The 27,649-nt window shown below is 39.6% G+C and overlaps 1 protein-coding gene and 1 long non-coding RNA gene across 6 annotated transcripts in view; one reads left to right on the forward strand and one right to left on the reverse strand.

Annotated features, from left to right (window-relative positions):
• Positions 1–14: 14 nt before the first annotated feature.
• LOC104971266 (uncharacterized) lies at positions 15–16,041 on the forward strand. 2 transcript variants are annotated; one of them, XR_009491863.1, is made up of 5 exons: positions 15–430; positions 7,196–7,334; positions 8,317–8,520; positions 13,285–15,674; positions 15,794–16,041. It is a non-coding gene; the product is annotated as an uncharacterized lncRNA (long non-coding RNA). The 2 variants fall into 2 exon arrangements; XR_804943.4 differs by having other exon boundaries at positions 8,317–8,531; positions 15,527–16,041.
• STAT4 (signal transducer and activator of transcription 4) overlaps positions 8,645–27,649 on the reverse strand; it is a 136,525-nt gene continuing 117,520 nt past the window's right edge. For 3 of the 4 annotated variants that reach the window (XM_025001441.2, XM_059874387.1, XM_025001444.2), the window contains 10 exons: positions 25,411–25,494; positions 23,640–23,738; positions 20,022–20,157; positions 18,218–18,267; positions 17,885–17,979; positions 16,628–16,764; positions 16,103–16,294; positions 14,392–14,458; positions 13,372–13,489; positions 8,645–8,933 (listed from right to left, as the gene is read on the reverse strand). In XM_025001441.2, coding sequence (XP_024857209.1) covers positions 8,907–8,933; positions 13,372–13,489; positions 14,392–14,458; positions 16,103–16,294; positions 16,628–16,764; positions 17,885–17,979; positions 18,218–18,267; positions 20,022–20,157; positions 23,640–23,738; positions 25,411–25,494 — 1,005 coding nt within the window. In that variant the 3' untranslated portion in view covers positions 8,645–8,906. The remainder of the gene's footprint in view (positions 8,934–13,371; positions 13,490–14,391; positions 14,459–16,102; positions 16,295–16,627; positions 16,765–17,884; positions 17,980–18,217; positions 18,268–20,021; positions 20,158–23,639; positions 23,739–25,410; positions 25,495–27,649) is intronic. The other variant, NM_001083692.2, reaches the window with a different exon arrangement.

A 27,649-nucleotide genomic window follows, 5' to 3' on the forward strand; every position in this document is an offset into this window, starting at 1 on the left:
GCCACCCACCTGGGCTAGTTCCCCTTTAACCAGAAATGGGGTGGGGGTGCGGGGCGGCTGGCTGTTTCTTCAACTGTCCTTTCCTAGATCTGCAAAGAGGACTTGCCTTTTTCCTCTGGCGTCTTCTCACCGCCCCCACCTTCCCCTTTCTGGTGATGATACCAGCGGGAGTAGGGAAGAAGTGTAATGAAGGAGAACAATCTAGTCACTGGACCATGATTTCGAAAGTTTGGCAGGCCCAGGAAAAATCGTTTTGGTCCAGCCTGCTACCCGTGTGACTTATTGAATGGTCCCAGGAGTTATGAACTGGATTTTTTGGACTCTGCTCAACCACTCTTAAAGGGCTCCATCTACTTACGGGACCAACCTAGGACCTCCAGTGTGTGAAGGGACACACCTGACTGGACCACAAGTCTCCAGACCTCCTGAGGTGAGCCCCAGTCCCCAGAGCTGCAAGAACACTTTACATAATTCCCAGAATACCAATGGACATCTGTTTCCCCCTCTTAGTAGAGGACAGGAGCCCGTATATAATTTCCAGGCAAACAAGGAGCACCTTATTCAGACTTATGAAGAATTTCAAGAAGGCAGGCAGAGCACCAAACCAGGCGTGGAGCCTCCTGAGTGCTCTGCCCTGTACAGATGCACACAGTTGCACACCCATGAGGTTTCTAATAGGGGAATTGCGTGGAGGGGAAATTTCTTCTGTAGAGACCTCCTTACATATTTGCTTAAATGAAAACTTAGATATAGTGAAGCATTATAACACCGCTCCTTCCCAAAGCATTTGCAATAAAACCCAGTGCCTTCCTCCCTCCCTGTAGCGCCCTACACCCTCTGATCTTGCCTCTTTCTCCTACACATCTCGTCCCTCTTTCTCCATGCTCCTCTGTGCTCCACACTCTGTAGCCTCTTTCTGTTCCTCAGGTACCCCCAGCTTTTACCTGCCTGGGTCCTAAGAATGTGTATGCTCTTCCTGTGTTCCCAGCTGTGGAATGAACTTGCCTCTTCTCATTCTTTAGGTCTCAGCTCAGATGTCATCGCCTCAGAGAGACCTTCTCTGACCATTTCTTTCAGTTACTCTATATCACATTTACATTCTTCATACCACTTGTTAAATCTGTCCTTCATTATTTACTTGACTGTTTTCATCTCTCCTCACAACCGGAAGGACTTTGCGCTGTCTCATCTCAGGTTCCGCGAGAGAATTAAGCCTAATGCCTGAGGCATCTGTGTATGAGTTACCTTCACTCCTGTTTCTCTAGAATGGCACTATGTACTACCCTTGGGAAAATTGAAAAGATAGTCAAGCAAGTCACTTCGTGTTTTGGGGGCTCAGGTAGGAAACCCTGATTTCAAAAGGCAATGTCTTTTTGAATAAACAGCGCTGGAATAAGGACTTACAAGTTAAATCAACCATTCAGACCTCAGCACAAGCTCTAAACCTTTTGAGCCAGAATTGAGGGTGAGGAGGATTAAGAACAGCTGTATTCTGAAAAATGTGCGTGAGAGCACCACTTCTCCACAGCCCTCAAACTTGTCCATCTCCACCCTGTATGGATGGCCTCTGGGGTTCTTTCCATCTGCAGCAGCCTGTGAGACATCTAAATGGATGACGGTCAAGCCTAAAGTCGGAGAGTGTTGTGTGAGATTTTTACTGGGGGTGGGAGTAGTAAAGGCAATAAATTTAATGAAGGGGAATTAAGGGTAAATTTCAGGAACATTTGATTCATCCTCGAGTAAGCAGATGCTTGGATGTTGCTGCTGCTGCTAAGTCGCTTCAGTCGTGTCTGACTCTGTGCGACCCAGAGACGGCAGCCCACCAGGCTCCCCCGTCCCTGGGATTCTCCGGGCAAGAACACTGGAGTGGGTTGCCATTTCCTTCTCCAATGCATGAAAGTGAAAAGTGAAAGTGAAGTCGCTCAGTCGTGTCCGACCCTCAGCGACCCCACGGACTGCAGCCTACGAGGCTCCTCTGTCCATGGGATTTTCCAGGCAAGAGTACTGGAGTGGGGTGCCATTGCCTTCTCTGGCTTGGGATGTTAGGCACACATAAGACACCTAAATTAAAGGGAAGTTACAGTGAGCTAGTGGACAGTCTGATTCCAGAGCATTTCTATTGTGTTTGAAAGTCATGAATGAGGTGAAGTAGAAAAAACGTCCTATGTTTGAGCAGTGGCAAGTGTGTTTTGGTTAATCAATTTGAAGCATAATATTTGGGACTGTTCACAATTGCAGCGTTTGGAGGATTATAGAGGAAGTTCTAGCTTTCAGGCAGATCAAGGAGCAAAGGAAAGAAAAGAACTAAGTATTGCTCTATATTTCCTTTGGTTCAAACACTGAATCATTAACAAATATTTATTAATATTAAGAGGCACACTGTGGTAGATTTTAGGGAAATAACTGTGAACCAGGGGTTCTTGGTCCTTGTACATACAGAGCTTGCTACTGCTAGGTCACTTCAGTCGTGTCCAACTCTGTGCAACCGCATAGGCGGCAGCCCACCAGGCTCCCCCGTCCCTGGGATTCTCCAGGCAAGAACACTGGAGTGGGTTGCCATTTCCTTCTCCAATGCAAGAAAGTAAAAAGTGAAAGTGAAGTCGCTCAGTCGTGTCCGACCCTCAGCGACCCCATGGACTGCAGCCTACCAGGCTCCTCCATCCATGGGATTTTCCAGGCAGGAGTACTGGAGTGGGGTGACATTGCCTTGCTTAGAGTCTAATGAAGACAGATGTTTGACAAGCATTTACAACCAAGGTGGTAAGAGTGGTGCTGGGTGAGGTGGAGAATATGGAGGAGGCATGACATGAGCTGAGCCCTACACATGTGCACCTGTGTGTGTGTGTGTGTGTGTGTGTGTGTGTGTGTGTGTGTTGGGCAAGAAGGCTTTTCAAAGCCTGAAAGATGTGTGAATGTTATTGAGATGAGAGGGTAGGTGTGTTGGGGTTTGAGATCTGAGAGGATATAGCAGAGGGAGGCAATAGTAAGTATGAGCCATCAAAGAAACTAAAAGTAGTTCAGTCTTGTGTATATTTTGAAGGATTAGAAGCTATTGTTGAGTATAAATGTTGAGAAATGAGTTGAAGACTAAGAAGAGACTAGATGATATATGACTTTGGAAACATCTATTGAGAATTAGAGCCTTCATCCAGAGCTGGGATTCTTAACTAATTTTTTTGTGCCGTGGACTCCTTTTGGCAATCTGATGAAACCTATGAACTCTTTCAAAGATTAATGTTTTTCGTTGAATAAAATAAAACACATAAGATTAAACAGGAAACCAACTACAATGAAACAGAGATCAAAATATTAATACCAACTTAGCAATAAGTAATATAAATGCTTCTTTATTAATGGCATCGAGTAAGATCTAGCAATAGGTCTGGATGAATGCAATTTCAAAATTATGCTTAAGCAATATTAGCATAAGCAATATTTTGAGGTAAGTGTAACAACTGTAATGTGACAAAAATGTGATGTGGTTTATGGTTTGTTACTTTTACTCCTAACTGAAGGAAACTCTAAGTTTCAGTAAGAAGTTTGTGAAAATAAAGCCCTCACTTTGCCATTCAAACTCCAGAATTCTATCTTTACACCGAAGTTACAAACTGTCAGCACACAGTGCCACGAGCCCTTTGAAGATCTTAAGCAGGAAGGTAAATGATCTAAGTAAAGCCCTCTGTCTACATAGGAGGCCACCCGGAATTCACTGTTGTATTTACTCTAAGGATATTTTTGTAAAATCTAGCAGTAGGTCTGGATGAATGCAATTTCATGATGCTTTTGTAGTGTCTTCTTTGTGAGGACTCTAGTGGAAAAATATTCTAGGTCTCACACACCCATATACATACAACTGTATGGGTTTATTGGAAAAGGGTGAATTTTATTATGTGTAAATTATGCTTCAGTAAGCCAGACTTTTAGAACTGCAGTCAGTCAAATCAATAAGTGTTTACAGTTCACTTGAAAAAAGTAAAAAGAGTCTGACAGAAACTGGAGTGTGTGCACATGGAGGCCAGTTTGCTCAGTCTGGACAATGACTGTCTACTGCTGAAACTCCTAATTCTGTTCCTGTTACTGCAGGGACTGCATGGGCCTCCTGCACCATCTGAGGGACAGAAACCCCCCTCAGCTTTCCCAGACGTGGCTCCTTCTTGATGGTTCCTTGGGGAGCTTTCCTGACTACCTTACGACTTAAGGAAATCCACTGGAAGCTGCCTTCTTTCACCATTTATTCCAGATAAAGACATTGCTATTCAGTACAGCTGGTCAAAATGAGTGTTTACATTATAAGGAGTTTGCATTGGAGTTCGGAAAATGGACATCTGTTATTGGTCTTGGATGGTTGAGGGGAGAAATGAAAAATGTGATCAATATTTTAAAAATAAATTTACATTTTGCTTCATTAAATGCTGCTTATTTGCTACTCAGTTCTGTTCAGTCACTCAGTCATGTCCGACTCTTTGTGACTCCGTGAATCGCAGCATGCCAGGCCTCCCTGTCCATCACCAACTCCCAGAGTTCACTCAAACTCATGTCCATCGAGCTGGTGATGCCATCCAGCCATCTCATCCTCCATCGTCCCCTTCTCCTCCTGCCCCCAATCCCTCCCAGCATCAGAGTCTTTTCCAATGAGTCAACTCTTCTCATGAGGTGGCCAAAGTATTGGAGGTTCAGCTTTAGCATCAGTCCTTCCAATGAACACCCAGGACTGATCTCCTTTAGAATGGACTGGCTGGACCTCCTTGCAGTCCAAGGGACTCTCAAGAGTCTTCTCCAACACCACACTTCAAAAGTATCAATTCTTTGGCACTCAGCTTTCTTCACAATTCAACTCTCACATCCATACATGACCACTGGAAAAACCATAGCCTTGACTAGACAGACCTTTGTTGGCAAAGTAATGTCTCTGCTTTTGAATATGTTATCTAGGTGGGTCATAACTTTCCTTCCAAGGAGTAAGCATCTTTTAATTTCATGGCCGCAATCACCATCTGCAGTAATTTTGGAGCCCAGAAAAATAAAGTCTGACACTGTTTCCCCATCTATTTCTCATGAAGTGATGGGACCAGATGCCATGATCTTAGTTTTCTGAATGTTGAGCTTTAAGCCAACTTTTTCACTCTCCTCTTTCACTCTCATCAAGAGGCTTTTTAGTTCCTCTTCACTTTCTGCCATAAGGGTGGTGTCATCTACATATCTGAGGTTATTGATATTTCTCCTGGAAATCTTGATTCCAGCTTGTGCTTCTTCCAATCCAGCCTTTCTCATGATGTACTCTGCATATAAGTTAAATAAGCAGGGTGACAATATACAGCCTTGACGTACTCCTTTTCCTATTTGGAACCAGTCTGTTGTTCCATGTCCAGTTCTAACTGTTGCTTCCTGACCTGCATATAGGTTTCTCAAGAGGCAGGTCAGGTGGTCTGGTATTCCCATCTCTTTCAGAATTTTCCAGTTTATTGTGATCCACAAAGGCTTTGGCATAGTCAATAAAGCAGAAATAGATGTTTTTCTGGAACTCTTGCTTTTTTGATGATCCAGCGGATGTTGGTAATTTGATCTCTGTTCTAAAACCAGCTTGAACATCTGGAAGTTCACGGTTCATGTATTGCTGAAGCCTGGCTTGGAGAATTTTGAGCATTACTTTACTAGCGTGTGAGATGAGTGCAATTGTGCAGTAGTTTGAGCATTCTTTGGCATTGCCTGTCTTTGGGATTGGAATGAAAACTGACCTTTCCCAGTCCTGTGGCCACTGCTGAGTTTTCCAAATTTGCTGGCATATTGAGTGCAGCACTTTCACAGCATCATCTTTCAGGATTTGGAATAGCTCAACTGGAATTCCATCACCTTCACTAGCTTTATTCGTAGTGATGCTTTCTAAGGCCCACTTGACTTCACATCCAGGATATCTGACTCTAGGTGAGTGATCACACCGTGATTATCTGGGTCGTGAAGATCTTTTTTTGTACAGTTCTTCTCTGTATTCTTTTTTTTTTTTTAATTTTTTTTTAAATTTTATTTTATTTTTAAACTTTACAATATTGTATTAGTTTTGCCAAATATCAAAATGAATCCGCCACAGGTATACCCGCGTTCCCCTTCTTCTCTGTATTCTTGCCACCTCTTAATATTTTCTGCTTCTGTTAGGTCCACGTCATTTCTGTCCTTTATCAAGCCCATCTTTGCATGAAATATTCCCTTGGTATCTCTAGTTTTCTTGAAGAGATCTCTAGTCTTTCCCATTCTGTTGTTTTCATCTATTCCTTTGCATTGATCGCTGAGGAAGACTTCCTTATCTCTCCTTGCTATTCTTTGGAAATCTGCATTCAGATGCTTATATCTTTGCTTTTCTCCTTTGCTTTTTGCTTCTCTTTTTTTTCACAGCTATTTGTAAGGCCTCCTCAGACAGCCATTTTGCTTTTTTGCATTTCTTTTCCATGGGGATGGTCTTGATCCCTGTCTCCTGTACAATGTCACGAACCTCCATCCATAGTTCATCAGGCACTCTATCAGATCTAGTCCCTTAAATTTATTTCTCACTTCCACTGTATAATCATAAGGGATTTGATATAGGTCGTACCTGAATGATCTAGTGGTTTTCCCTACTTTCTTCAATTTAGTCGGCAGAAAAAAAATATTGTGTAAATGTGGTCTAGATTCCCTTCACATTGCATTTCCATCTCATGCAGCATACCTTATCCTGATCTAAATAGGTATCCCTAGGAGTTCCCTAACAGAACCCCATTACTCCCACAAAGATGGTTTTTGGAATGTGAGACTCACACCCTTGGAAATAACTCTTTACCCTGGGGTCAAGAACTTGATTTTGATTTTCTGAATCTAAATAAAAAAGTCACTTATTGGACTCATTCTTACTATGACCTCTGCCTCTGTTATGGGGAGGAAACTACAAATGTCCTTGTACATCAACTAAGGTGGCTGTGACCACATATGAAACCTTGACCTTCTTCTGCCAGGCTCTATATTTACAAGACAGTAAAGAATCTGCCTACAATGCAGAAGACCTGGGTATTCTTGCCCAGAAAATCCCATGGACAGAGGATCCTGGCAGGCTACAGTTCATGGGGTCACAAAAAATCAGACATGACTGAGTGACTAACATTTTTGCTTTCACTTATAGTTCTAAATATTTCCTCCACTTCTGCTGTCAATTAATATATTTGAATTTCAGAAAACTGGGCTTGTGGAGAGAAGTAGAGACTGGAAAATGCACCTTGAATTAGCTTGTGGTCCTACATCAAACTGACAGCTTCACCCAAAGAATACTGTCAAGAGCTTGCAAAAGAATAAGAGGAGTGGCCCTGGGACAGGTACAAAGTTTCTCCCAGAGTAATCTAGGATCATGTGGGTGGGTATAAAGGATCAGAGATAGGATGGAGCTCAGTTGTGTCCAACTCCTTGCGACTCTTTGGACTGTAGCCTGCCAGGTTCCTCTTCCGTGGATTTTTCAGGCAAGAATTCTGGAGTGGGTCATCGTTTCCATCTCCAGGGGATCTTCCTGACCCAGGGATCAAACCCACATCCCCTGCATTGCAGGTGGATTCTTTACCTACTGCAGCATTGGAGAAGTCCAAGGGAGAAGGCAGGTTATATTAAAAGCTTTTTTTTTTCTTTGAAATCTTCTCCATCAAACATTAGCTTCTTCTTCTTTGACCACCTAGAAGATGGGAAATGGATGAAAGAACTTAGAGAGGAGTCCCCCACAAGGAACTGTCATCTGTGACTACAGTTAGGGCTTACTTTGGACACCAGCCTCAGGACTTTATGTAGCTGGTCATGGCTGATATCTCAGGATCATGACTTCCTCACCTGGCTCAGCAGCTTCTCTGGAGCCTGGAGACATGGAGAGCTCCCCAGGGCTCAGGCACTGGGAGGGCCCACACTGTTACTTGGGTCAGTCGCTGGGCAGTGGCACCACTAAGCATCCAGTCCCGGCAAGGGAAAGATCAAAGTAGACCTGTAGCCCATATACATATATTATCATTCAGTCAACCACTCCCGTCCTGCATCACCAGGGATGGAGCATCTCATCCTAAATTCCTTCCTCCAGGCTCAAGTTGGATTCATGAGACCAGAGACCATTAGAGCTGGAAAGGACCATAGCTTACCTAGTCCAGCCTCTTCTAGAGGTGAAGAACATACAACCCAGTGATCAAATCACTCAACCAAGGCCAGTGTTGTTATTTTCCTCTTGGTCTTCATTTCATGGGAGTTTTACCCATACATCTGCTTTCAGTGTAATTTGCCTGAGATTTGCCACCATGGATGACTCTGGATCCTTCCCCCTAACAGGCCCTGGCAGTGATGCCAGCAGCTGTGAATCCTGAAGCTGGAACAGTGCTGACATGGCAACAAAGAGGCTTCCTAATTCACCTGGGAATTGCTGCTGTTAATGCCCTGTCGTTGCTTCCATCTTGTATTCAGTGTGATGACTCTTACTTGCGAGAACTCAGGATGTTCGCTTATTCAGTTTCCATCAAGCCTTCCTGCTGGTTTGTGAGTAATGTGTATGTGACTTTGTTATGTTTCACCTATTGTGCAATCTTTACACTTAAAACTTCTAGAGTCAAAATCATAAGTAACACAACAGAAACAAAACCAGAAATGAAACACATACAAATGAGTCTTTCATTAATATTATATTAACACTGGTTTCTTAAAGTGTTTTATCTCACAAGTTTATCAGAAGCTTGGGTCTCTAGAATTTCAATGACATTCCCATTTGGGGGTATCATAAGAATGAGAAGAAAGCTTCCTATTTAATCATTTCCTGGAAACTGGTATATATAAAGCTGAAGAAACCAGATGTGATTGTTGGCAAAGATCAGTCTTTAAAACTTTTCCATTTGCTTCCTTCTTTTGAGTGTCAAGAGTTTATCTTGTCATTCAGCAGAATAGGGAGACTTCATCTAAAATTGAAAAATGAAAATAACCTTTGAGCAAACTATTGTTTTGCAAATATGTTACCATTTCTTAGGTAAACATTCTCTTGTCTATTAAATACATACTTTACTTCATAATCTTTCTACCAATTAACTACAGTACTTGCAAAAGTAACTGAGGTTGGTCAATCTAAAATTAAAGGTACTTTTTAAATAAATAAAAACTATGTTAAGAAGGCCTATTCGTCCCACAAAAACATAATGAAGAAGTGAGTGTAAAATGTAACAAAGGTTCTCTTATAACTAAATGATTTAAGGACAACTAACACTGGAGAGTAAGGTTTTCATCCCTGGAAATCTTCAAGAGAAACATGAAACACCACTTGATTTATAGCCAGATATAAATTTCTTGGGGCTCATGATCTCTGCAAGACACTGTTATTCTGATGTACACGCATCCTCATGTAACTGGAGTTTTGAACTGCTTGACAATATTGGGGAACAATAATAGACTGCATCCTAGAGCATATAGTTGCATTTAACACTATGATTTAGTTCTCAAAAAAGCATTATTATGCTGCTGTTGATTGTTGTTCATATACTGCTTGAAGAAGATCCCAGGACAGGACAAATGAGGCAAGTAATAATCAAGAAAAATTGGCATTTTTGGTGCTTGAACTGCTAACATAAATATTATACTAGATTTTCATATCTAACAACTGATATGTGTTGGGACTGGCGGGGCTGATGGTGAAAGTAGGGATGAAGTGTACTTAGGTGGGGAGGTATACAGGGATATTTTGCCGTTGGGCAGCTTTTGATGGAAGACCTTAAAGCAGTTCAGGTCAGCATAGGTGTCTGCTTTCAGTGCCCACCATAAGAGCAACATGCAGGACATATAGACATCCCTTGTATTAGGTCCATGAATCATGGCAAATTGGAAGTGGTCAAACAGGAGATGGCAAGAGTGAACATCAACATTCTAGGAATCAGTGAACTAAAATGGACTGGAATGGGTGAATTTAACTCAGATGACCATTATATCTACTACTGTGGGCAGGAATCCCTTAGAAGAAATGGAGTAGCCATCATGGTCAACAAAAGAGTCCGAAATGCAGTACTTGGTTGCAGTCTCAAAAATGACAGAATGATCTCTGTTCGTTTCCAAGGCAAACCATTCAATATCACAGTAATCCAAGCCTATGCCCCAACCAGTAACACTGAAGAAGCTGAAGTTGAACAGTTCTATGAAGACCTACAATACCTTTTAGTACTAACACCCAAAAAAGATGTCCTTTTCATTATAGAGGACTGGAATGCAAAAGTAGAAAGTCAAGAAACACCTGGGGTAACAGGCAAATTTGGCCTTGGAATACGGAATGAAGCAGGGCAAAGGCTAATAGAGTTTTGTCAAGAGAACGCACTGGTCATAGCAAACACCCTCTTCCAACAACGCAAGAGAAGACTCTACACATGGACATCACCAGATGGTCAACACCGAAATCAGATTGATTATATTCTTTGCAGGCAAAGATGGAGAAGCTCTATACAGTCAGCAAAAACAGGACCAGGAGCTGACTGTGGCTCGGATCATGAACTCCTTATTGCCAAATTCAGACTGAAATTGAAGAAGGTGGAGAAAACCACTAGACCATTCAGGTATGACCTAAATCAAATCCCTTATGATTATACAGTGGAAGTGAGAAATAGATTTAAGGGACTAGATATGATAGATGGCGTGCCTGATGAACTATGGACGGAGGTTCGTGACATTGTACAGGAGACAGGAATTAAGACCATCCCCATGGAAAAGAAATGCAAAAAAGCAAAATAGCTGTCTGAGGAGGCCTTACAAATAGCTGTGAAAAGAAGAGAAGTGAAAAGCAAAGGAGAAAAGGAAAGATATAAGCATCTGAATTCAGAGTTCCAAAGAATAGCAAGGAGACATAAAGAAGTCTTCCTCAGCGATCAGTGCAAAGAAATAGAGGAAAACAACAGAATGGGAAGGACTAGAGATCTCTTCAAGAAAATTAGAGATACCAAGGGAATATTTCATGCAAAGATGGGCTTGATAAAGGACAGAAATGGTATGGACCTAACAGAAGCAGAAAATATTAAGAAGAGGTGGCAAGAATACAGAGAAGAACTGTACAAAAAAAGATCTTCATGAACAAGATAATCACGATGGTGTGATCATTCACCTAGAGCCAGATATCCTGGATGTGAATTCAAGTGGGCCTTAGAACGTGTACCCCAATGTTCATCGCAGCACTGTTTATAATAGCCAGGACATGGAAGCAACCTAGATGTCCATCAGCAGATGAATGGATAAGAAAGCTGTGGTACATATACACAATGGAGTATTACTCAGCCATTAAAAAGAATACATTTGAATCAGTTCTAATGAGGTGGATGAAACTGGAGCCTATTATACAGAGTGAAGTAAGCCAGAAGGAAAAACATAAATACAGTATACTAACGCATATATATGGAATTTAGAAAGATGGTAACAATAACCCAGTGTACGAAACAGCAAAAGAGACACTGATGTATAGAACAGTCTTATGGACTCTATGGGAGAGGGAGAGGGTGGGAAGATTTGGGAGAATGGCATTGAAACATGTAAAATATCATATAAGAAACAAGTTGCCAGTCCAGGTTCGATGCCCGATACTGGATGCTTGGGGCTAGTGCACTGGGATGACCCAGAGGGATGGTATGGGGAGGGAGGAGGGAGGAGGGTTCAGGATGGGGAACACATGTATACCTGTGGCGGATTCATTTTGATATTTGGCAAAACTAATACAATTATGTAAAGTTTAAAAATAAAATAAAATTAGAAAAAAAAAAGAAATCATCACTACAAATAAAGCTAGTGGAGGTGACAAAATTCCAGTTGAGCTATTTCAAATCCTAAAAGATGGTGCTGTGAAGGTGCTGCAATCAATATGCCAGCAAATTTGGAAAACTCAGCAGTGGCCACAGGACTGGGAAAGGTCAGTTTTCATTCCAATCCCAAAGAAAGGCAATGCCAAAGAATGCTCAAACTACCGCACAACAGCACTCATCTCACATGCTAGTGAAGTAATGCTCAAAATTCTCCAAGCCAGGCTTCAGCAATACATGAACCATGAACTTCCAGGTGTTCAAGCTGGTTTTAGAAAAGGCAGAGGAACCAGAGATCAAATTACCAACATCCGCTGGATCATCAAAAAAGCAAGAGTTCCAGAAAAACATCTATTTCTGCTTTATTGACTATGCCAAAGCCTTTGACTGTGTGGATCACAACAAACAAACAAAATTCTGAAAGAGATGGGAATACCAGACCACCTGACCTGCCTCTTGAGAAACCTATATGCAGGTCAGGAAGCAACAGTTAGAACTGGACATGGAACAACAGACTGGTTTCAAATAGAAAAAGGAGTACGTCGAGGCTGTATATTGTCACCCTGCTTATTTAACTTATATGCAGAGTACATCATGAGAAATACTGGATTGGAAGAAGCACAAGCTGGAATCAAGATTTCCAGGAGAAATATCAATAACCTCAGATATGTAGATGACACCACCCTTATGGCAGAAAGTGAAGAGGAACTAAAAAGCCTCTTGATGAGAGTGAAAGAGGAGAGTGAAAAAGTTGGCTTAAAGCTCAACATTCAGAAAACTAAGATCATGGCATCTGGTCCCATCACTTCATGAGAAATAGATGGGGAAACAGTGTCAGACTTTATTTTTCTGGGCTCCAAAATTACTGCAGATGGTGATTGCGGCCATGAAATTAAAAGATGCTTACTCCTTGGAAGGAAAGTTATGACCCACCTAGATAACATATTCAAAAGCAGAGACATTACTTTGCCAACAAAGGTCCGTCTAGTCAAGGCTATGGTTTTTCCAGTGGTCATGTATGGATGTGAGAGTTGAATTGTGAAGAAAGCTGAGTGCCAAAGAATTGATACTTTTGAAGTGTGGTGTTGGAGAAGACTCTTGAGAGTCCCTTGGACTGCAAGGAGGTCCAGCCAGTCCATTCTAAAGGAGATCAGTCCTGGGTGTTCATTGGAAGGACTGATGCTAAAGCTGAACCTCCAATACTTTGGCCACCTCATGAGAAGAGTTGACTCATTGGAAAAGACTCTGATGCTGGGAGGGATTGGGGGCAGGAGGAGAAGGGGACCATGGAGGATGAGATGGCTGGATGGCATCACTGACTCGACGGACTTGAGTCTGAGTGAACTCCGGGAGTTGGTGATGGACAGGGAGGCTTGGCGTGCTGCAAATTCATGGAGTGGCAAAGAGTTGGACACGACTGAGCGATTGAACTGAACTGAACTGTATTATGCTCATGGATTTGTTCCAACAAATGTGTTTTCTCACTGCCCAGGCATATCTTCACCCCCTCTTTAATTCACATACCACCTTCACTTCCTGAGAAATGCCCTTGAAAGCAGTGGAAAGAAAGGGAACATACTGCAGTTTCGATTGTTGTGGGACTCAGGTTTTCTCTCAGCACTGCATATACACTTGGCGACATGGGAAGAAGGTCTGATGGAGAATGTGGCTCCGTAGAATCACTTCGGCTTGAAGAGCTAACAGAGTAAATATTGAAGAGGATTAAACATACTGCATTAGCAATTGTTAGGGCCCAGGGTAAGCCACCCCAAAATGTACCTCAGTGGCATATTGATTATTTTGAATTAAATGATTTAAGTTACTTTAAAAGATCCAAAGCAGGAGGGACACTCAGACCCTTGTCTCTGCCTCCCTGAAAGCAGGAACTAAGTCTCTTCTGTGAGAGGTGCCCTTCCAGTTCTGGAGATAGAACATCCTTTTTGCTAGAGATAGGGGATTCATTTGGGGCTGAGAAGCCTGTACAAGCCTGGGCCTTGTTACTTCTTTAATTTAATACCGCAGGCCCAAACTCTGTTTAGATTCTTTACTACCTGAGCACCCAAAGCCTAAGTATCTTTGTCCTGTCAATTACTCCCAAAGTTATTGATTTTTGGTGTGCAAAAAGTATAAAAGCTGCCTGCTCTGGCCACTTCTTAAGTCCCATTTCTATGAGAATTCTATGAACATCAATTAAAATTTTTCCTTTTTCCTGTTAATCTGCCTAGTATCAATTTTATTATTAGTCCAGTCACAAGAACTTGAGGGGGTAATTTCTACCTCCTCAAAAGAACCTTTTTAGGGTTTCTTCTATTGTGACACTGAGATTATTGAATTTCAAATAATTCATCATTTGAAAACAGAGCACTCAGCCCACTATGGAATAAATGGCATATGAACTGAACTGAACTGAAAGGGCAACTTTAGAATTCATTCATGATGGACTGTAGTGTATCCTAAAGACTTACGGGTTAAAGAAAATGGGACATTGAGCATTAAAATGCTTTATTCTCAGTTATATGTACACTATTTTACCCTTAAGTTTCCAGCTTTTTTGATAAGTTCAATAATAATTATCTTATATGTGACTAAGATTACTTACATTGTTGAGATGGGGATAAAAACAGAAGGGACATAACCTTTGTCTCCCTTTTCTGTTGGTCTTGAAACTGGAAAAGAAAGGCATGTTGGGGGAAAATATTATTGTTGATAAAATTATAAATCTACAAAAGGATAAATAATGCTAAAAGGAAGAGAGATAATATAATTGTTTAGTGATTCACATTTTTTAATTGAATTGATGAAATGACATTTCAGATGAGCATAAAATGTGCAAGAAGAGAAAAACAAATCTCTTGGCAGGCCTGATCTAACTTTACATATTAATGGTCTGAAATGAGTGAGCAAAATTGGGAATCAACTATATTACCTGTAGTATTTAAGTTTAATTATAAGGACAGATTTATTCATGGATTGGGGATTTATAGCAATGCAGTTCTTTTCATGAAAACTGACTCCAATTATAATATTATAATGACACAAAGTTTTGAAGCACAGACTTCAGTGTTAAAAGTACAATAACTGCTTGTAGTAGCAGTAATATTGTGTGCAATCCTCACCCTCAAATTCCTCTGGTTTACTCCATTGATCCAGTTGTAAGGACCAACTGTAATTTTTCAAGTGTAATCTGTTGCATTGACATTTATTATTTCATTTGATCAGATATAGAAACAATTAAAAGTCTCAAGGTTTTTGTGGTGGTTGCTGTCTTTTGCTTGTTTCAGAAGGGGATGAAGGAGGGTGGCAGCAAGTCACTGCTGTGAGTGACAACTGTTCCATATTCCTCAAGATGATGCTCATATATTAAGTTGCTATGGATGACTGTTTTAACGGCTTATATATACTCTGGGCTTCCCTGGTGGCTCAGACAGTAAAGAAACTGCCTGCAGTGCAGGAGACCCGGGTTTGTAACCTGGGTCTGGAAGATCCCCTGGTGAAGGAAATGGCTACCCACTCCAGTATTCTTGCCTGGAGTATTCCACGGACAGAGGAGCCTAGCGGGCTATAGTCCATGTGGTCACAAAGAGTCAGACATGACTGAGTGACTAACACATTCACACATTCACATATATACTTCATTTAAAGAAACAGAATGGTAAACATATTACAATTCACTATTTCATGAATGTTCTTTTCATGTATTCAACAAATATTTACCAAATGCCTATTTTGTCCAGGTATCGTTTTCAGCCCTTTACATACAACCAGGAAAGGCAGGCACGTCAAGACTTGTTATTGATAGGCTGGAAGGAGGGGATGAAGCATAAAGACCCCCTTGTCCCCTCCCTGGCAAAGGAACAATAGTCTCTGAGTTGTGAGAGTACAGTAAGTAAAAAATACAAAGCTCATCAATTCTCAGCTTCTTTTGTAAGAAAGGAAAACAGCCTTGCCTGACTTTTAACAGCTTTCTAATCATTACTTCTTCTTTCTTTTTTTCTCCCCAGGCATAGAGGTGAAATTGGTGCCACTCCTACTTTAGAAGGGAGAAAAATGAAACTGTTGGTGGCTGAGAAGTTCCCATAGCCATGGGGAAGTCTAGCTACTGATTACTAACCGCTCTGCTAGCTGGACAGTCCCTGCTGTTCTTTTCAGGAACTGCTCACACACTATTTCTAAGGCTTTGACCTCCACATGCCCCTTAGATCTTATAATGATCAAAGTCAACATAAAGAGAGGAACTTCATTTACTTTACTGCAATCTGAGATTATTTTCCAAAATCTTAAGAAGAAAAAGCAAATGGAAAGAACCTAACCTTCGCATGGCTGGGAGCTGTAGTGTTTACCGAAGGCTTTGTCTTTGGGAATATCAGGATAGAGGTACTTCAGAGGGTTTTCGGGAATGTTTTCAGCCATAATAACCTTGTAGTCTCGAAGGATGTCAGCAAACGGCAGAGCGGACAGCCGGCCTTTGTTGTAGGGTTCCACAGAATGGAATCTCACTTCTCCTGGAAAAAGAGAAAACAGAGGGAATATTCAGGATCCTGCAGGCATTCTTTGTGGCCATTTTTCCAGCCTACATTCTCTTCATGTCACTGGTTATAAAACAAGGCTAGCCTTTCTCTGCCTAAGTAGAGTACAGATGGCCACATGATAGAGGACACCCACATAGGCTGTGAGAAAGTCATGCTACGTTCTTCTGGAACAACTGTAACAATTAATACTCAAACCCACTGAACACATGAGAAATAGAACAACAGGCCACACACTTCTGAAGATGGAAAGACCAATAACCAAACTCAATGCTAATTTCACATGAATAAATAATAGTGAGCATGTACCGTTTTCAGAATGGTCCACCCAGGTGAAAGTTATTCCTCCAAGGTGGCTTTCACTGAATCTTAACAAAAAGGTCCCAGGCATTTTATCCTTTAGTAAGAGTCGTTCCTTTTCTTTGCTAACAAAGCCCATGATGTACCTAAAAACAGAACATGGCATAGTTTCATCTGATCAAAGACTATAATTTGTTGCATTCACAAAGAACAGACCTGAATTTAATATAATCAAAAGTCAATAATGCCTAAAATACTCTTATACAGATTAAATATCAATATGTGATAAAGAATGTAAGAAACTGCAACTATTTTCCATTCTATGACACTAAATATGCTTACAAAGGAAAGAAAAGAAAAAGTGACTACTGTAAACAAAGAAGCTATGAACAGTAGAGTGCATGCATCTTTTCAAGTTAGAGTTTTTGTCTTTTCTGAATATAAGCCCAGGAGTGGGAATGTTGGATCACAAGGCAGCTCTATTTTTATTTTTTAAAGAAATCTCCATACTGTTCTCCATAGTGGTTGCACCAATTTACAATCCCACCAACAGTGTACAAGGGTTCCCATTTTTCCACACCCTCTCCTATATTTATTATTTCTGTTCATAGTAGCACTGTGTACAACAGTCAAGATATGAAAGCAACATAAGTGTCCATCAACAGACAACAGGCTTAAGATGTAGTATAATATATATATATATCATATATATAAAACATATATATGATATATATATACAATGCAATCATAGCAATTTAAAAAATGAAATATTGCCATTTGCAGCAACATGGATGGATCTAGAGAATATCATACTAAGTGAAGTAAGTCAGGCAAACGCAAATATTATATGAATCACATATGTGCAATCTAAAAAATAATATAAATGCATTTATTTACAAAACAGAAACAGACTCACAGACATAGAAAACAAACTTATGGTTCCAAAGGGGGAAGTGGGGTGAGGGGAAGGATAAATTAGGATTTATGTTGGGATTAACATATACACACTACTGTATATGAAAGAGATAACCAACAAAGACCTATTGTATAGCACATGGAACTATATACAATATTTTGTAATAACATATACGGGAAAATAATCTAAAAAGGAATATATATGTACAACTAAATCACTGTGCTATACACCTGAAACTAACATGACGTAAATCAACTACACTTCAATTTTTAAAAAACTGACAGTATAAAAATAACTGAATGAATTCATAATGGAAAATATAATCTTCCATATTATTCCATGGAACTTACCCATCAATCCAAAGGGGAAGAATGTGTTTCTTAATTAGGTCTAAAATTGCTTCAAGCCAGGTCCAAAAGGTAAATGATTTACCAGGCAAGTGTTCCTATTGGAATAAACAAACATGTTAGGACAATAATTGTGCCAATAGTAATGTTGGTATGATAGTTCAAGTTGTGCTTTTTCCAGTGAAATATTTATTTTAAATGAGAAAACACGTTAGAGGTTTTTCTTAAAATAACCTTATCAAGGAAACCCTCAAAATCTCAAATTATGATAATGGAGGCTTAAAAAGGAACATTAAAAAAAAAATCTAAATGATGCTATCCTTTCCCCGTTTGTACCTTGCAGAACTTGGCCCAGGTGAGATGACCATCATTGTAGCTAGACTGGACTAGAATGAAAGAAAAGAATGAGATTGAGATTTTTATTAAATAATAAGACTCTTCAACTTGGTGCTCAATTTGGATTGCACTCCCCCAAGCATTTCCTAAGCACCTGCTATGGGTTTGCAGTGTATTCAATGCTAGAAACAGTAAAAATAAGATGTCATGAAAATTTTTATCCAGGAAAGAATTCTTTTCGATGGAGGAGCTAAAGATAGCCTTAGGAAGTGGGTGGGTGTCTAGAACCAGGCCTCCATGAATGGATAGGATATAAATTGTCAAGGAAGAGGCCACTCCAGTAGCAAGAGTAATGTAGGTTTAGGCAGAGTGGATATGAACAAGGCTTATATATGAGACCGTAAGAGCAGCCTAATGTTGGTAAATAAACATGATAAAATAAATCTGTGAAAACAAGACTGCCAAGAGTCTTGAATATTATCATGAAAAGAATGAACTAGAGATCCATTTAGCAATAAGGAACCACCACTGACTGTTCTGATCCAGGGCAATGAAAAAAGAATTTCTGTCTAAAATTTAAGGAAATTATAAGAATAATTTGATGAAGATCTGAAAAAAATATGGCTGCTATTTATACTATATATTTAAAAGCTTTATTCACTCATTAACAAATATTTATTGAATGCCACTATTGTGGTTTATGAATTAAATAAGGATCAAAAACAATATTTATATTAAGTAAATTTTGTAATATTCCCAATTTATTTAAACATCAAGTGCTCAGATAGTAGATCCAAGGGCAACATGGCATCCCTTTTAAGTCAAGTTTAACCAAATCACACATGACTCACTACTGCTAATCAAATACATCTTTGGCTGTACTTTAACTAGAAATGTATACAAATTCAATTTTAACTCTTTTCTTGGTGCTAAATGTGTTCACCCTAGGTTTGTCAAAACATACATATCTTCTAAAATTCTTTTAGAAAAAACTTACACTGTAGTCACTATATGGAGTACCAACGACTATTTTGCAAACTTTAGACATAGCAGTCAAAACTGAAATTTTCCTGCTATGAAGAATTAACTATGATCAGGCACTTCCCTGGTGGCTCAGATGGTAAAGAATCTGCCTGCAATGCAGGAGACCCAGGGTTCCATCCCTGGGTTGGGAAGATCTGCTGGAGAAGGAAATGGCTACCCACTCCAGTATTCTTGCCTGGAGAAATCCATAAATAGAGGATACAGTCCATGGGATCCCAAAGAGTCACACATGACTCAGTGACTACCACTTTCACTTTGGGTAGTTTTTAAAATTTCAAATAAATTTCCTGACCCTGGGATCAGCTGTTTTCCAGTTGGTTAATAACCACTGTAATATTAATATGAAAGATCAAGGCAGCATTAAGGCTTCACAGTACATTCAGTGGAAATGGCATAAGAATATCCTAGAGACTGGAGTGCCAATAGAAAGGAAGGTACTTTAGAACTGAACAGTCCTGGCCTGCATCTTGTCCTTGCTACATACTAGCTGTGGCAAGTCATTTAACCTCTGAACTTAGCTATCCTCATGTATAGAATGGATAGAATAAAAAAATAGAATAATTAGTTATCCTCAATATTCTGCCTTAAGGAATTTCTGTGAGAAGGAAAATGTAGCATTTAGCCCTATATCCAGCAATATAGTAGGCACTCAATAAATTGTGGTGAGCATTATTATTATTAATAGTAATATCACCCTCATTCTTTAAAACTCTTGATTACCAGAAATAGGGGCAAGTCCTCCATATATGCCAGTTCTTACCTGTTAGCTTCTCGGCCAGCATGTTGAGCTGATCTGAGTTCAGGCCACGACCAACGTATGATGAAAACTGCCAGCTCATCACTTCCAGGAGTTGACTCAAAGTGGCAGATGGAGGATTATTAAAGAAAACCAAGTTCTGAAACAGAGTTGTATTGATGATTGTATGTATTAATCACACTGAATACATTGCAGCTCAATATATAGGATTCCTGATTAAACTCTTCAGGTTAACCTAAGTTAACAATACAGATCTATTGTCTCATCTCTGTTGTGCTTTTAAATTAAGATTGATTTTGTCTTTTCCTAAAGAGTTCCTGGTTCTTTGAGTCTAATGTAATATATGGTTCTATCTTATACCTGAAGAATCATTGGGCAGCTCTTTAACTTTCCCTGGACTATAGACTATCAGTCAACTCATACAAGTACTTAACACTGTCCAACAAATAATTAAACAGATACTCTCTTCTGAAATAATATTAATCTTTTAAAAAATATTTATTTTTGGCTGTGCTGGGTCTTCACTGCAGCTGTGCTGGGTCTTCATTGCAGCACGGGAGCTCTTAGTTGCTGCAAGTAGGCTTTCTCTATTTGTGGTGAACGGGGGCTACTCTCTAGTCGTGGCACACAGGCTTCAGTAGTTGTGGTGCACAGGCTCAGTTGCCTCAAAGCATATGGGATCTTAGTTCCCAGACCAGGGATCAATCCTGTGTCCCCTGCGTTGGCAGGTGGATTCTTAACCATTGGACCACTGGACCAGGGAAGTCCCCTGATATAATGTTAATCTTAAACAAAACTTGTATCATGATATTTAATTGGTTTATCATGGGTTAGTACAAGTTATACCTTGACCAGACAAAGCATCCCAAAGTACAAAAATAGTTAAGTCCCAGGCTAAGGAAGGGAATCCTATAATATGAACTCATAATTAACTTGGGACTCCTGTTTTAGGATGGTCTTTTCTAATATTGTTCTAGACAAGAGGATCTTTTGTATGATCAACTGCAAAAGATCAACTCTTTATAATAGCAACTGGGTCAACAATGGCAGAACAGAAGACTTCACCTCAGATTACTGGAAAGGAGAAGGTGAGAAAGCCAAGAAAGATATTTTAAGGAAGAAGGTGGGTGAGAAATTAAGAAATCCTTTGCAATATGGGGAGAAGGTCTTTGGCAAACATGACCAAGCTGGGCAGCAAGAAAAGGAACCAATTCAAGAGACTTCAGAAGGTGGGAATAAAAGAAGACATGGCATTCTGTAAGGAGTGAGAGATAGGAGAGGGAAGAGTAGAGAGAAAGAATTTCCTTGAACATGAAGATCGTATCTGGACAGATGACCAAAATGCATAGAACATAATTAAGGTCTAGGAGCTTAGGTTTTGAACCGGAATAGTTAAGAGAAGCTAGAGTTAGCTGTTATGCTGAACTCTGTAAGCTGGCTGTGCAAATATGTGTTAGGAGCTGTATATGAAATACATCTCCAGGTTCCTCATCTAAAACTAGAGCAGAATCTGAGATGCTAAAGCAGACATCTTTGGTGGCTTTCTCATAGAAGAAGGATGCTGAAGAAAGCTAAGGGTGGTGGCACTGCACTCTGAGGCTAGTCCATCTTCTTCCTATATCCTGGAATTGGATGAAACATTCTAAACGTGTAGTTTCTAATGGAGAATGACATTAAATCTCAGAAGTGTTGACTGTTATTGACTTTACAGACCAGGTAACTTTTCGGAAATATTCTAGAAATAACTTTGGGAGAAATATCAATAACCTCAGATATGCAGATGACACCACCCTTATGGCAGAAAGCAAAGAAGAACTAAAGCGCCTCTTGATGAAAGTGAAAGAGGAGAGTGAAAAAATTGGCTTAAAACTCAACATTCAGAAAACAATTTAAAATCATGGCATCTGGTCCCATCACTTCATGGCAAATAGATGGGGAAACAATGGAAACAGTGTCAAACTTTATTTTTTGGGGCTCCAAAATCACTGCAAATGAAAAGACACTTGCTCCTTGGAAGAAAAGCTATGACCAACCTAGACAACATATTAAAAAGCAGAGACATTACTTTGCCAACAAAGATTCATCTAGTCAAAGCTAAGGTTTTTCCAGTAGTCATGAAAAGATGTGAGAGTTCAACCATAAAGAAAGCTGAGCACCAAAGAATCGATACTTTTGAACTATAATGTTAGAGAAGACTCTTGAGAATCTTTTGGACTGCAAGGAGATCCAACCAGTCCATCCTAAAGGAAATCAGTCCTGAATATTCATTAGAAGAACTGATGCTAAAGCTGAAACTCCAATACTTTGGCCACTTGATGCAAAGAACTGACTCACTGGAAAAGACCCTGATGCTGGGAAAGATTGAAGGCAGGAGGAGAAGGGGATGACAGAGGATGAGATAGTTGAAAGGCATCACCAACTCAATGGACATGTATTAGTTTGAGTAAGCTCCGGGAGTTGGTGATAGACAGGGAAGCCTGGCGTACTGCGGCCCACGGGGTTGGGAAGAGTCAGACATGACTGAGTGACTGAACTGAACTTTTCTAGTGAGTTCTGTTCTTCTTACTGCAGGCAGAGAGGAAGCAAGGCACAGGACACTCTGCGCCTTCCTCTCTGCAGTTAATCTGACTCAGATGCAGGGCACCAGAGGATGAGAAGTTACAAGGCTGAGGCATTTTCTATGCTGTGTTTTTTTTAAGCACATTAGACAAAAGGGAGGGAATGCTTGGAGCTGACTCATTATGACTATTCCTACTTCTGGGATGTGAGGTAGAAAAATTCTTCCCTTTGGAAGGCACATTTGCTTTGCATCAAGAAGAAATAGTTATTTACATCTGATCTATTTTCGCTAGACCTTGGTGGTTTCCAGGACAACACACTGGGGTTTTGTTAAGAGAGAATGGAGGGAAATCCTGACTCATCTTTTTTGCCACACCCTTCCTTGATGGTCTTAATAGAAGCTCCTTTAAGAAGTGCTTCTACTCTCTACTTCCTTTGAAACTTGAGACCAATTTTTCATCCATATCTTAAATAACCACCAGATGGCATTAGAAGCCAATTTGAGCCTAGAATGGATTTAAATCTATAATCAACTTGAAAATCTGTAGTGTTGTTAGGTGAGATTGGTGAAAATGCTAGTCAATTTCAATTCAAATTCAAATAAGTATTTGAAACCAATTCTCAACCTTTGTGGAAGAGCCAGTGTGGAGAGGGTGTGGCCAGAAGTAGTTGAGGAGGTAAACATAGCAGTCAGACCTCAAATTTTGGAGAAGGGATTCTCCAGAGTCCAGTAAACAGAGCAACTGGATGGCCCTAGAACCCTCTGTGATGCACAGAGTTGGGAACTGACCAGACCTCAGAAATAAAGAACATCTGTCTGTCACTTCTGCTAGCCAGAACTCTCTCATGGTCCAAGTACATCAGAACATGTTATTTTAAATATGACACAAGGGAGGAATCACACAAATGAATATATGGAAGTTTTGAAATAAACAATCCACAAAGATATGCCAAAATTTATACACACACATATACACATACCTTTTGGGGCCCATGGGTTTTGTTGACCATAAAACAAACCAAATGGAATTAAAGGGGGAGAAACAAGAATAGGGTCTCTACCTGGGAATCGTTGGTTGACACATTGTACCAAATGATGGACGCCCAAGCATTAGGTAATTGACTGACGTTGGAAATCATCACCACAGGTAATGAGCAGGTCTGGTTTTTGTTTTTTTTAAAAACAGAAGGCACAGTTATTACAGGTAGTAGCATCTTACATTGATTTTATACTTGGATCTTTCCCCTAAAGGGCCATCTCAAGTCAACCCCACTCCTCCAATCCTGGTGTCTACACTGCTTTGGTACTAAAATGATTCATGAAGGCACTGGAACCATCTGAGCATACATGAGTCAAAGTACAGGGAGGAAAGAAGCAATAAAAATAGGGATCCTTTCAGAGTGCTTGGTCAGTCGGCTCCAATATCTTCCCTGATATTATGCAGATATTTTTACTTTCTTGTATCATGTTCTGCCTAAAATGTAACTAACTAGAGCTTGTATTGACTTAGCAACCTTCTTCTTAATAAGTTACATCAAATAATCTAATTTAAAATTTATCTCTGGAATGGATTAATATGTTCAAATTATTATCTAACATCTCATTAATATCAGTATCAGATATGGGGGTTTTAACTGTATAAGAGGGAGAGGTAAGTGACTTTGGAATACGAAACATTATGGGAGATAGAACTGCTGCTTCTATTGTCATAGCACTCAACTTAGTACTGTTGGTCTAACGTTTTCAACCTTATGGAACAAACAGGCTTCACAGACTAATCTGGGAAACTAATCAACTTACATTAGTCCCTTCGCATTAACAGAAGTTATATTGCTTGTAGACAGTGAAATGCCCACTTGAGGAACTTAACAGTTCATGGAAGCAGACATTTAGGGAAAAGGGATGAAGGAATCTCTGGAAAATTTTATAAATATGTTCACATTCATTAAGATAAAAGAGTGAAGGCAGAATGCTAAAATAATATATTCTACAAATAGAACCATATTCAGGTGTATGAAATTGTGTTCATTCATGCACTCATTCATTCATTTATTCAACAAATGTTGAGCATCTGTTATATGTCAGGCACTGTGCTGGGCACTGGTAATGGAAGGATAAAGGTGTGATATCCTGCCTTCAAGGAGCTCATTGTTAATTATGTTCAATTTAATTCCCCATTTCTTGATTCCTTCTTTGAGTTCAATGGTGACTGTTATCAGAGGATCAAAACAATCTGCTATTAATGTTCCTATTATTGGTCTTTGCTCATCACACTATAAATACCTTTCTTCTGAGGCAATTTTATGTACAAATTGAAATTTTGAAATCATACATGACATGGTTCAAGTATATTTATTTCTTTTTAAGCTTTCCACTGAGTATCCGTGACTCTGGGAATCCCAGAAAACAAACAAAATATACAGTCTCAGCAACAAATTATTCAATATGTATTGAATTATAATGACTGAGATTTTATCATTTATATATATATATATATATATATATATATATAATTTAAAAATTATTTTTTGGCCATACCACATAGCTTGTGAGATCTTAGCTCTTTGACCAGGAAACAAACCTGGGCCCTTGGCAATGAGAGTGTGGAGTCCTAACCACTGGACAACCAAGGAATTCCCTTATCATTTATATTTAATCAGAATAATATATGCTGACTAATGAGTGAATATTTGATAAACTGATTTCCTAAATTACAACAAAAATAATGAATAAGGAATGTACTAAAACCTAGAAAATATTGAGTTTTCATCTTCAAATACCAATTCCTGAAAATGTTATTAGTAAATACTAAATATTCTTTGAAACACCTACCTCCAAATCTATGGTCAGTCCATAGAGGCAGATCTGTGTCTCAAATGTTATGGAATGAAGCTCCTCAGTCACCATGTGACAGCCCTAAGGGGGAAAGAAATAAAGTGTTATCTTACAAATGCATATGCATGTGCGCTAAGTCGCTTCAGTCGTGACTCTCTGCCAGTCTATGGACTGTAGCCCACCAGGCTCCTCTGTCCATGGGATTCTCCAGGCAAGAATACTGGAGTGGGTCGCCATGCCCTCCTCCAGGGTATCTTCCCAACCCAGGGATTGAACCTGTGTCTCTTGTCTCCTGCATTGACAGGTAGGTTCTTTACCACTAGTGCCAACTGGGAAGCCTTCTACAAATATGTATAGTTGTTACCTATTATTAGATGTGCTTTTATAAAAACTAACAAATTCTTAAAGTATAAAGTATAAAATACCCTCAAACATCTTCTGTTATGGAACATTCCTTATTTTAAAAAGTTAAAGGATATACAGAGTTTGAGAACTCTTCCTTTCCACAAACAGAATGATATTGTCTCTAAAACAATGAATTTTCTAGCTTCAACAATTCCAGCATATTTTCATGAGTTGAAATCCAGATAAGTTGCTCTTTATTTTTACTTTTGGAAATTTGTCCTTTTGACTTATCAGCTATTAACAAAAGAAAGCCAGATGTGTGTAGCTATACCAAAAACAAAGTCAGTATCATAATGGATTTTTTAAAAGCAATATCAAACACGGTTAAACATGGTTAAGTGGGAAAACTATGTACTTTCCTTAGCTTCTTCCAGAAACTTCAATAAAAGTAACAACTGGGGTTTTGTTTACTTTCCAATAAAATAAAACTGTAACCTAGGTCTGGGAGTGAAAGCTAGGGGAGTGTGGAGCGAGGGTGGCAGTTAGGGGCTATGTGTTTCAGAACCAGGGGTGGAAGCATTGAGCCCCCCGAAGCTGGAGAGTGAGGGCTGAACAGGACAGGTAGTTACTAGTCTCAGCCTAGGCAATGAGGTTCCCAACTGCCCTGACCCTGGTGGGGTTTTGGTTAGTTAATACATCCAGTGCTTACATTACTATGATTATTAAAAAAATGTTAACAGCTGAACCATATAACAGTATGATTGCATTTCCATTCTTATATTATTTTTAGTTTTCCCTGGACTTATTAGTTGCCTCAGACTTTTTACTTAATCAATTTGTTTTATCTACCTGTTACTATTGTAACCCGAAACACTGAATATATTAAATAAACTAAATGCTATACAATAATATTGTAAAAATGGGTGAAATTCATATGTATGAAGAGCTGGTATTTAAGAGCCATAGCTTAATTTAAAAGAGATAACCATCAAGGACCTACTGTACAGAACAGGGAACTCTGCTCAATATTACATAACAACCTATACAGGAAAAGAATTTGAAAAAGAATAGATACATGTATATGTATAACTGAATCATTTTGCTGTACATCTGAAACTAACGCAACACTCAGGGATTGAATCCAGGTCCCCTGTATTGCAGGCAGATGCTTCTACCATCTGAGCCAGCAGGGAAGCCCCTAATCAATTATACTACAGTGTAGAATAAAAAGTTTTTTAAAAAGAGAGCCACAGCTTAATCTTTTTCTAGGAATAATTCAGAAGTATATAAACAAAAATATCAAGAAATATCAGTATGTTCTTAACATAATATTTAGAGCTCAAAAAGTGATCACCTCTGAGGAGTGGGTTTGGAGTGGGAAGGAGTGAGACAGAAATTGCTGTTTTTCCCAGGATGAAATCTGACAGAAACTTGCTATATGCCCAGAACCAGCAGTACTGTCATCATCTAAGAGCTTGTTAGAAAAACAGCCTCTCTGGCCTCTTTCCAGGCCTACTGAACCAGATTCTGCATTTTAACAAGAACCCCAGGTGGAATTTATGAGGCAATTATTCTCAATGTGATGTATCCACATTGTGTTTAGTCTCAAAAGGGATGTAGAAAAATTGGAGATGATATAGAAAGCTTAAACGATTTAAAAAATAAGTCCTGTGGGAACATATGAGCAGAAGTGGAATTATCTAGATTAGAAAAGTCAGGGTGGGGTTGTGGGTGGCTGAGTCAGCTCTGAAAGGGAGCTCTTGCTACTGAATATAGTTAATAACAAGCTGGAGTCCTTTTGTGTTAAATTTAAAAAAAAAAAAGTTCTAATATGATGATATGAATTACAACTACATGAGGAAGATTTTATTGATAATGTTGTTGCTGCTGC

The sequence above is a fragment of the Bos taurus genome, chromosome 2 (assembly GCF_002263795.3).
Source record: "Bos taurus isolate L1 Dominette 01449 registration number 42190680 breed Hereford chromosome 2, ARS-UCD2.0, whole genome shotgun sequence".
NCBI classification, from domain to species: domain Eukaryota; kingdom Metazoa; phylum Chordata; class Mammalia; order Artiodactyla; family Bovidae; genus Bos; species Bos taurus.